Source organism: Haemaphysalis longicornis, unplaced genomic scaffold (assembly GCF_048455015.1).
Source record: "Haemaphysalis longicornis isolate Haplotype H1 unplaced genomic scaffold, Haemaphysalis longicornis Haplotype H1 scaffold_93, whole genome shotgun sequence".
Classification (NCBI taxonomy): domain Eukaryota; kingdom Metazoa; phylum Arthropoda; class Arachnida; order Ixodida; family Ixodidae; genus Haemaphysalis; species Haemaphysalis longicornis.
The window spans coordinates 466616-478166 of record NW_027526466.1 but is presented as its reverse complement, the minus strand read 5'-3'; the positions used below and the strand labels follow the sequence as shown (position 1 = coordinate 478166).

At 47.9% G+C, this 11551-nt stretch overlaps 1 protein-coding gene across 1 annotated transcript; it reads right to left on the bottom strand.

Annotated features, from left to right (window-relative positions):
- Positions 1–689: 689 nt before the first annotated feature.
- LOC144154801 (uncharacterized) lies at positions 690–4248 on the bottom strand. The gene is made up of 2 exons (XM_077685902.1): positions 4074–4248; positions 690–949 (listed from the first exon to the last, which is right to left on the bottom strand). The coding sequence occupies exons 1-2, from the start codon at positions 4246–4248 to the stop codon at positions 690–692; spliced, it is 435 nt and encodes a 144-aa protein (XP_077542028.1).
- Positions 4249–11551: the final 7303 nt, after the last annotated feature.

Sequence of the window (11551 nt, the reverse complement as noted above, 5' to 3'; positions counted from 1 at the left end):
GGGGGGAGGACTGTGTTAAAGCTGCACCACGCCCACCCACGTGCACCTTTTAAGACTAAACAATGAAGGAAGCTCAGACTTGAAGCAAGACTTGAAGGTAGCGAAGCTGTAGGCAACAGTAGCGTGTTTCCTCTTTTTTGCCGCGCAGCGTTGTTTAAGCCTCGCCGCTATACGAGGGACCACAGCTGGATGTTCGTCTTCCTCTATCGCACACTGTTCTGCGCCGCATGTGGCCTTTCATCGAGGCGTGCGCTTATCGCTGCGGCAGCAGCCTCCTCGCCTTATTCCGGACACATCTCTCTTCCCTCCTCGCCTATCTCTCCCAGTTATAAGGCCGCTGCTTCGTGCCGGCAATTGCGGAAGGGGGTGTGGTTTGACCTCTAGCGCTCAAGGGCAAAACTGGTCATCCCGCGAAGACTGCCCGAGTTAGCGTAGTGCAGCTTGCGTTGCAAAAATAAAAGAACTATAATGAAACCGTAAGGGTGAACATTTCAGTTTTAAACATCTTTCAGTGCCTTCTGCAGCCGCGCCTCTTCCACTTTCACTCTTAGCTCGCAAAGTTTTGCTTGGCACTGCTCTTGCTGCAGCCTAGCTTCTTCTACTTTTGTTTGTACCTCGAAAATCTGGCAGCCTAGCTTCTACTTTTGTTTGCACCTCGAAAATCTTTTCCTGGTGCTGCTTTTGCCGCTCTAGCAGCTGTATTTCAAGCTGTAGTTCTCAGTTTTAAGGGCCAGCGTGGCATCATGGTCCTCCTGCAAAAGATTTATGAGGAGGTCATGCTCCTGCCTAATTAGGGCCATACGAAGGTCGTTTTCGGTGCCCAGGTGCTGGTGGAGGAGGTCCATTCGGCCCCTTGGTGGCCTGCTAGAGTCCTCGGAAGATGCCGTGGCACCCTGAGGAGGTAGCGCGGCAGCATGTCCCCCTGTGGGAGCATCCAGCTCGCCCGCATCTGCTCCACCCGAGAATGGCACCGCCAGGTCGTGACCAGTTGGGTGGCCGTGCTCGTCTTGATCCGCTTGATCCGCCTGATGCTCCTCAGCAACAGGAAGAAAAATTGTAATAAAAAAAATCCAGGAAGCTTGAACTCATGCGCAAGGCTTGAATGGCGAAGCTGTTGTAGGTGGGCATTGCTGCACACGTAGTTAAGTTTCAGTGTCATTGTTTAGTTGCGGGGCTAGTAATCGTAGTCATACGCATCGAAGAGCTTGTCATCTTCTTCGCTGCGAGTGGTGGATGCAAAGTCATCCTCAGCATCCTCATCCAAAGTCATCCTCATCCTCACTTTTACCAGCTCTTCGTCATCAACTTGAGGCAGCGGTGCCGGGATCTGCTAGTCTCCTCGAGAAGGAGTAGCACACTTGTAGGCATGCGTCCAATTATATTGTTACGTGGCGGCAAATGGCACAGACCGCCCAGCTGGGTCTCCTTCTCCGCAGGTTGGGCCGATAGCTTTCGTCTTCTTCCCGTGACACATCCCCCTCGTCTAAAGCGACCGTCCCGGTCGAGGCCATAGTAAATGTGCAGATGCGGTGACGATGCGCGATGAGATGAGAGGAAAAAGGGAGTCCTCGCCGCCACGGATGGGTATGATTAGTCGTGGTGAGCACTGATCCCAAAAGAGCAATGTCCTCCGACGCAGTGAAGCAACGCCCAAAGGCCTCGGAGGTGCGCCGGAGTTGAGGGCAGGGGAACGGTGTCCTCTTCTGTTCAGATCGCGGCTGGTCACGTCGTTTGGTCTCGGCAAGTCACAGGCTGGGGACACGGGGCTGGGGAATGGTGCGTCCATGGCTCACCGGGACTGGGGCGGGCCGACGCGATCCAAGACCCTTTGAGCGATGTTCAGCAGCTGGGACGAAGCGAAGCTGGGGCCAGGATGGAGATGATCTCCGCAACCTACACAAAAACATGTTACGTGGCGGCAGGACACAGGAAATAAACCATGGAAGGTGCGAGTGATGTACTATTTACACAATGTCGGCGATGAGGGAGCCCGCCCAGCTGGGTCTTCTTCTCCGGAGGTTGGGCCGATAGCTTTTGTCTTCTTCCCGTGACAATATTTGCAGTAGCGTTGCAGTTTTGTTTTGTTTACATGCGTGGCAGCGCTTGACAACAGTGCTGACGTTTCTTTTTTCTTTCTTTTTTTCCCTCCTGAAAGCCACTGTGTGTCCCAGGACGCTCGGCGGTTGCCACAAGGCTCACGTTCACAAGCGCTTGGCATTTTCTTGGTATTTCTTCCCGCAACGGCAAAGTTGCGGCTTGTACAACCGATCCACCGTGAAAATATATCCATAACTGAGCGCTATTCTATTTGTGGCTACAGGCCATGGCGCTGCCAGTACGGCACCCAAAAGTGTCTACCAAATGTTTTGCTTTGGACGCAGCGATAGTAAAGCGTTCCAGCTATGCTCTGAAATTGGTGGCACTTCCTTTTTTGTGGGTCCTTGCCTGAGTTGAGTTGACATGGAAGCCCATCTGATGTTTTCTTTCTGTGCATGTGTGTGTGTGCATGTGTGATATTTATAAGATTTCAAGTTTCTTCCTTATTCAAAGACATTTCATTATTGCATGACTTAGGTTTTGTGACTTCTTGCTCGAGGTGGGAGGCTACACCCTTCCTCTCAAATGTGTACATTCTTAATCACGGAGGACCTTGCACTGCATGTATCCTTACGATATTATGATCACATGAAATTGCCAGGTGTGGATGAGGCTACAATAAATGTACTCGCATCTGATGCTGGGTGTTAGTGATATACTGCTGTTGTTGGTTACACCTGTGATTGCAAAACATGCAGAACAGTGTTCCTGGACACGTTTTGTTGGTGTTCCAATTTAATATGTTGCAAAATATAATCACTGTATACAGCTGTCACTGCAATAGGTTTTGTAGGTCTACCAGGCCCTTTTTGGTGTTGTAAAGTGTAATAATTGTATACAGAAATGACAGTTTTGGTAGAACATGTTCAGGCAAGCAGCACATCAAGGAAGCATTTACACCGCACAACACCTACCCACTGTGTATCCCCATTCGCATGCTTGTACCTCAGCAGTGGCACCATTTGTTTAGAGTGACAGTTCAACCACTCCGGGTACCAACCCAGAAAACAGCTCCCTTCTCACAGCGTTAATCTGACTTTCAAGCGCAGCGAAGGTCCGGCCAGCACCTAGTTGGCCGCAGTCAATGAAGGTGTTCCATTGCTCATTTGAACATTTAGCGAGCCAGCTGCGCTATTGCTCAAGGACTTCATTTAGCCAAGTGTAACCATGACAAAGTTTTTTAGAACAAGCTGCCTCACATAAAAAATTGCAGAAACAGCTATCGCTTCTCCACATGAAATAAAATCAGTGAACATAACACTTGCTTTGTGTTCTTTACTTGCTGGTTCTAAACACTAGTAGAACTGGGCTGAGAAAATGGTGTTTTATTCCACCGTATCATACTTTTTATTAACTAAGGCACTTTTTAAAAGGGTGAAAGTACACGATTGGTATCACGTTGTTAAAGTAAATTAATTTTACATTAACCTGCTTCTCACACCTATGCACGAGTTGAACTTGAGTAGATGCAGGCACAATGTAACCACCCAGGTAACATGCTATTACTTCACTGAAAGTGGGCCATCTATTTAAAGCATGCAGAACTGGGCTCTAGTCTTGCTATTCAAGTAATGTAAAACCTAATTAATACCAGAAACACAGCTCACTGTGTAAAAGTAAGACCAGTGAGAAAACAGCTTAAATTTATTTCAGCTGATTAAAATGTAACACTATATTAAGGCAAAATTGTGGACACGAGAATTTAATTTATGAAACAGTATGACCCCTTACGCGACCCCTGAATACAAGGATACTTCTGGCACGGCATGCGAGAGTGAGAGAGGTTAGAAGGCAGTCTGCGTCTGGGATAATATAGGGATAACTGCAAAAGAAGAAAATTTTATGCATGCAGCGTCCCCAATAATCTAGTAGAACTGCGTGTGCATGTCTTATAGCCAAGGTGCAGCTTCAGCGTGTGAAATTTCCAACATGAACAGTAAAAATGCATAATCCAAGACGTGTCAGCAGTACTATACCAGCGTAGGAACACGAGGGCTCTTCTTCGCCGGGGACCATGCGTTGCACGATCTGAACCACTGGTTGGCTCAGTACCGGTGGCAAGTACGGCGCCAGGTCCGAGTTCTCGCCGTTGTCGAGAGTTGTTGCCATATGCCCGGCCATTCCCCCAACCCGCTGGGACGTCGGAGTCATGACAGTTTCTCCTTTCCTCCACCTAAAAAAATGACAGCGTATAATAAAAGCACCATGACGAAGTACTTCACCTTATATTTGCAATATGAATAACTTGCGCAAAGCTGTTTCCACATAAAGGCATGAGAAAATGATTGACGAGTTCAGTGCAAAGCATCAGCTAGCAAAAATGTGGCTAAATCGCACAGAGCCCGTTGAGTTTAGCAGTTGAGTGTTAGGTAGTATCACAGGCAATAAAAAATCACTGTGAAACTCCCGAGTTTCTTTCCCCCTCTTTTTAGCCGATTGGCCCGACTCCAGAAAAAAACAGATTTGCTTGCTACCCGAGCTCCACAAAAGCTTCGTACCTTATCGGCTATCGTTTGTTATAACCATTTCGCTTACAAATAAAAAACAACACTAGTGTGATCAACTGAACAGGCTGTTTTACTGTCAGCCGTAAAACAAAGTGGTTCTGCCAAAAAGTGAAATTGCAGAAAGGAACAGGCGCGTATTCGAACTTATCGCGTTCATTCAATTTTTTTTTCAACCTCCGGCGTACAACGCCTGGGCTGATTCATCGCGAGGGCCCGCAAGCACCCTGAGTCGATAATAGTTTTGCATACACAACGGTGCGTGAAGGCATATGTCCTAGGCTCTAAATTTTCTGCCTCGTTGACTCTAGCAGGGGTATGCAGTCTATACAGCTTTATTCCTTCCTGTAAAAAAAGGACGCTGTCGCGGAAGATATGGGCTATCCAGTGTATGTAGCGGTGAAAACGGTGATATCCGCGCATGTAGCCGTGAAAACACTGTGAAAAGCGCTCACAGGCATTTAACGTGCCCAAGCACGTTAAATGCCTATGAGCGGTCATGTGTTTGCTAATCTGCACAAAATAAAGCATGCAGCCTCCTCAAAAAAAAAAAAAAAAAACAAGAGCAGAACTCTGGCGCATCTCACACGCATAAATGCTGTTCGAGGGAACGCTTACCTGTCTTTAAAGGGGCACTGACACAAAATTTTGAAGGCGAGATAACTTCGGAGATCGATTGGTGGGAACACATATACATCATCTGAAAAATATCAGCGGCGAATACAGCCTAGAACATATTTAAAATCAATTTTAAAGTGTGCGAAACGCAACCGAGCAGCCAGCAGAGGACCACGCGCAATCGACATCCCGAGGAGACTGTGTAAATAAACAACATCGAAACACGTCACGAGTTTGTGTTTGCCGCTTCCGCACTACCGGCGTTTTTCGCCGGCTCGCCCGGCTCGCCGCTCCAATCGGAGCGCCGGAGGGCGGAGCTTCTGCTCTCGAGAACGAACGACCCGATCGTTGGCGGCGGAGGCGCCGTGATTTCGTAAGCTCTTCGGGCAGCTGGCCGCGACCAAAGTTCTACAGCGATTCCAGGCACTCTGTTTCTATTACTGTTTATCACCATTGGATGCGAAAACGCGCCGGAGGCACGAAAAGCCCACTGAGCTAGCCGCACGGTCGCGGTGCAGGCGGCGGCCACGGCCGCGAAGTGGCCCAGGTCGGCGCAGGTAGCTCGAGTGATAGCTTGTTACCGCTGCACGAAATTGTCCCCAAGTCCCGACCATGGTGGCTTACATGAGAAAGGAGTTAATGATGCGATGGCGGGTTGCAATAAAAATTGTCATCTGCACCGCTTACGAGAGCGGCACTCGAATATCCGCCGCAGTGCTAAGCCGAACACATCTGTAGGCGGACCTGTAGGCAGACCGGCCGGCTGCTCCCAGCGCGCGTCTTGCCACCCACCGTCTCGAGCGTCGCGCGTCGTTCTTTAGCCGCGGTAGCATTTGCACTCGCAGCGCCTGCGTCACATCCACGGTCGCTTTTTAATTAAGCGCCTCACGAGATCAGTACGTGTGGGCATTCGCAGAAACTGCTGTCGATGCGGATTCGACAGTGCTACGGCGGCTCTGCTCTGTGATATCCCTCCTACGGTCACGTGGTCAGCTTTGTTCACACAAAATCCATAAAATCCATCGTTTCGCGGCACTCGCTGAAACCGAAACTGCGACTGGCCGCATTGAAAATGCCTCTAATTAAACAACCGTCGCACGCTGAAGCAAATGAGGTTTCTACAGGTTATAAGTAGGTCACTAGCTACTTATCGCAACAAAAAAAAACAAGATGCAAAATTTTTGTGTCAGTGCCCCTTTAAGCGACCCCTTCTTTCTTCTCCTTTCTCTTCCTTCCCCTTCTGTTTGATAATCCCCCAGCCTTTTTTCCCCAACAACCACCGTCTAAGGACGGTGGTTGTTGAACGCTTAGTCCCACTAACGAATACATGGCAAGAAACAGAAATGCAGTGCCTTCCTTGCTACTGGGCTGATTTGAGCCGGCCAGAAGCGAGCAACAGCTATACAACCTCCATGACGGCGCCGCAGTGTTTAAAGGGGACATGCACAAAACGCAAGTTTGGTTCATTCGAAAGATTGCCTCGTTAGAAGCATACTGACACCGTAAACTTCGCTCGAATAAGTTACCTAATTAGGAAAAACAGAATGGCCATGCGACCCACTAGCTCATTTTCCGCAACAACTTATGATGTCATAAGCCCTGCTGTGGGATTGGCGGAGGCCGGCAAAAGCAAACGCAATCTTGCCGATCGAGCTATTTGCGCTTAAATGTTGGGCGCATCTTTTTAATAGCAGTAAGAATTGTCGGGTGAGCAATTAAAGCTACGAACGAACACGTAAGCACCGAAGCAGTTAGTGCGGCACTTTCCCGGCTGACACCGGTAACACAGCCATCGGACGCGCTGGGCTTGCCTGAAACAACACTGACCAACTGACACAAGCGGCCAGTCTCTTACGTGACCATGTTTGTCGAGTCATAGCTCAAGTTTTAAGAAACGGTTAGTATGAACCGCAATAAAAATACGGCAGGTGTAGAAGTCCGGCCAGAAGCAAAGTGCGAACACTGGCACTGATGATGATGCTCAGCGGCTTCCCCTTTGTAACGGGTTGGCGTCGAACAGCGACCTCAGTCCTAACGCCACTGTACAATCCCCTCGCCCAAAAAGAAAAAGAAACGAAAAAATACCTTTATGATCTGACTTCTATGTTCACATGTCTTCTCAGATCTTTTTTCAATCAACATACTGACCTTCTTTTAATCAGCTTTACTTCAGCAGTATTGCAGGGCAATCTATGAAAGTGGGCGATAAACGAAATAATCATACCATGGCCTCCGCGATCCGCTGCCGGCGGCGCGCCCCAGTCAAAAAAGACCATTCGGTTTTCTAATGGGACTAAATTGGACCTATTCTGATTGTGTTTTCGTTGCCGTTTGGTTTCCCCAATAGGACTCAATTGGACCGCAGATCCCTTTTGGTCTGCCAAAACCAAGGAGCTCCCACTGGACCCCGTAGGACCCTTGAGGTACCATGCAGATTTTTACCCCCAAGTGCATCCAAGCTTGCTTGGAAACAGTGCTAAGTGGGATATTGCACGAAACTCGACAACATAATGTGATTGTGCCCGTTTATTCCGGCCTATTCACAAGTGAAAAGCCCTTGGGTGATGTAGCTCATCTTTCCACGTCCATCCGTAGGATTGCCAGTCGGCTTGGTCCTGGGTGATAAAAAAAGGGACACCATGAACACGTATAACCTGTTCACAGAGGTAATTGTCCCTCATCAGAAACTGACATGACGCAGCTAACGCACTAAACCAAGCAAGAACTTTAACATGTTGACAAACATACCTTTTCGCCAAGTTTGAACGTCGGTAATCTTTTCGCTGACATAGCAGTTTAAATCTTTCATCGCAGCGGGCCAGAACAGTTCACTCAACGCTTTCTGCCTCCAGCAGTCCCTGAGGCAATCTGCAAACGAAAATAAAGTTAAGAAGTCACTAGTTGAATTGCCAGAGAATTAATTTTCTTGTGATGAATGGTGGTTTCCTGTTTAAACGACTAACAATGTAATGTACTGAAGCTTGGTTATCTGTACATGCATAAACAGTGAATTTCAGACCTCGTGTATACACAGTCAATGACTTCCCAGCTAGCACACGTAACTTCCATGGCGTCAGGGGATCCTTTTTCGGGTGGTCTGGGTGTCACAGGTAACAAAAAGTAACGAAAAAAAACTGAAGCCCATAGCAGAAATTTATGCTATGGACTATAGTTATAGAAGTGAGCCAAATAACATTTAAAAGGGATTGAGCCCTCAGAGTTACAGTTATGACAATTAAGTGCAACAGCAAATCAAATGATATAGCAAGTGGTACAGCAGAAAATACCTTCTCAGATTTCCACAAGTAGGTTTTTGCGGAAAGGATCCTTTTGTTGTTCTTAGACATGGGCCCATGTCTCTGCGGACATTAACAGCCCCTTTCATATTCCGAACTAAGGGGGGTGGGGAGAACGAATCCAGATTGACTGCAGTTGCTGCAGACAGGTTGGCTGGCGCTTCGAAGGCGTCCCTTCCCCTAATTCAAGACTCCGTTGTTCGCAACCAGCCGTGCAGCGCGCCACACAAGTACCGTACTACGCCGCCGTCATGACCGTCCGTCTCGCGGCCCGAAGACGCCCGTCGTGACATTGCCGTAGTCACTTGCCGGCGCGCGGCCAGACCTCTCACTCCCTCCGCCACGGTTCTAAGTTTCATTCTGGCACCATTTCCGGCCCTTGCACGTTATCCCCCCTCCCCCCCCCCCCCTTCCCCCTTTCGCTTTGTAAATTGTTATCTGTTTATCTCCTCCTCCTGCGTCACCAACTCGCGCCTACTTTTCTTCCAGCCATGGTGTAGGAACGAAACGAAAATCGGAAACGAAAAACGAAAAAAAAAACGAAATTTTTGGCTAGAACGAAAACGAAAACGTAACAATATTAATTATTTCCTTCAGGAGCGAAACCGAAAAAATTTCGTTTCGGTTTTCGGTTTGAGTGGCAATTTCAGGTATTTCAGGAATCATTTCAATTTCCATTCAGCGAGACGAAAAGTTGCGTTGATTCCCTGGCATAAAATCGTCTTTCATCTTTCTGGCACCAACTCTCCTTCGGAAGGCTTGCTGCCTGCTCCCATACTCTCTCCCTTTGTTCCGATAGGCGCAGTGCTGAGCTCCACGCGGGATTGCCGCGGTCATCTGGCTGCGAAGCAGACGTCACGGCCTTATTTATTTTTTTGGTTAGTTTAATAAAATACCTACATTAGCCCTACATTGTTTAGGGGGTGTGATACATGTATAATAAACACTAATATTCTAAAAGAAGACATAAAAACAATGAGGAAGAAATACAACCTTTGGTGTGTACACCACTGCCAGCGCGAACAACAGGTTACAGCCGCACTGAATGCAAACAGCTACACTTGCTGCGAGAGTGCAGCGGAAAACATTTCATAAGCAGCGGAAGCAACAGTTTGGACAGGGCAGTATTATCTCTAATAGTTTTTCGAAAAATACGCTTTTAAAGCAGATATGCGCCTTTAATATTCACCAATTTTCGTGCTGTTATGCCTTCGTCTGGATATATATCGGGGGTTGGGAGGGGGGGGGGGTTTCTGAAGGTACTGATGTTAATCCATTGCTATTTATTCTCTTACAATCTCTTTTAAGATTAAAAACAGGAGTTTTGCAGTGTTCCATGAGACAGACCATTTTAAACTTTTAACTATAACATCACAACTGTATGAGTCCCTCAGAAACTATATTTTTCGATAACGTATTAGGCATGATTTCACCCCTTTTAACAAAATTTCATAATTATCCATCTTTTCAACAATTTCACAAATCTAAATTTTTTTCGCGCAAACACGAACCGTTATGAACCGTTACGAACCATTATTTTTTTTTCGTTCCGGAGCTGAAACGGAACGGAACTTTTATTTATGGAACGAAACAGAAACCGAAACGAAAAACATTTCGTTCCGACACCCTGCAACTTCCAGCACAACTCCGCCAGCACCCGGTCGACGCGTACGCCGTGGGGACGCGTTGGCGATCGAGTACGGCAATCTTACGACGCCTGATTTTGTTGTCGAGCTTCACGGGCGCGGCACACATATCACGACTCCCGCCTTAGGGCCGCGAGACAGATCCCCGCGACGACGGCAGCTGGTCCGCGAGCACGGTAGCTGCGAGGCGCAGCCGACAGGTTTTTCCAAGCTTTCGATTTCCGGGCGCGAATTACCGAAGCCTATTTGTTCTAAGCGATGAAACACTGATAAAAACTTCTGGTAGATACTTCAAACCGACATAGATACTTCAAACCCACAGTACAATCGTGAATGTCGAGCGACGTGAGCTTACCTCTGACAGCGCATGAAGGGCCAGTGGTCGAACTGTGTTGTGCAGCAACGCCCCTTTTTCTCAGTCGAAACATACATAGTTCTGAAATATAGACGCACAGATGTTTATTCTTTTGAACACTGCTAATGATCAGCAGAGAAAAACTGGCAGGGTTTCGTTTGATTGATTGATTTTAGGGCAAAAACGCCCGTGTGTACGAGATTTCGGCGCACGTTAAAGATCCCAAGGTGGTCAAAATTAATCCGGAGCCCTCCACTACGGCGCGCCTCATCGCCTGCGTTGCGTCGGCGCGTTAAACCCTACAATCAATCAATCAATCAATCAATGATTGATTTTAGGGTTTAACGCGCCGACGCAACGCAGGCGATGAGGCGCGCCGTAGTGGAGGGCTCCGGATTAATTTTCACCACCTGGAGATCTTTAACGTGCGCCGAAATCTCGTACACACGGGCGTTTTTGCTCTTCGCCTCCATCGGAAAAGTGGCCGCCGCGGCCGGGAATCGCACCCGCGACCTCGTGCTCAGCAGCGCTGGCAGGGTTTCGGGGGATCAGGGTACTCACGCTTCCGATGATGCCAGGCTTGGCCGAGTTCGACGCAGATGCATCCTCTGTCATATTTTCGCTGTAATGGCCTACAACATCCTCTTCGCCACTATTCGCACTATTCTGTATGACCTTATGTTTCAAGCGCAAGCAATGGGAGGACTAGCCTTGTAAAAGCATCGCAAATCAGTCGTAGAAATACCACGTTGAAGTACAGCACCTGGTTTTTTACACAACGTCTATGGGTAGGATTGGATCGTGATTGGATTCCGCATCGTTATTAGAGGGCCGGAGTATTTTTTTTAGTTTACCCTCGGTAGCGCATCTCTCGATAACTTCTTTTATTTTAATTTTTCTATTTACATAGGAGATCATCATCATCGTACCGCGGAGAGCAGTCGCACTTATACATGGGCTCCTGCATTTCTACGCAATTTTTTGGGCTATGTATATCTAACAACCGGTCAAGTGACATCACCAGAACCACCAAGC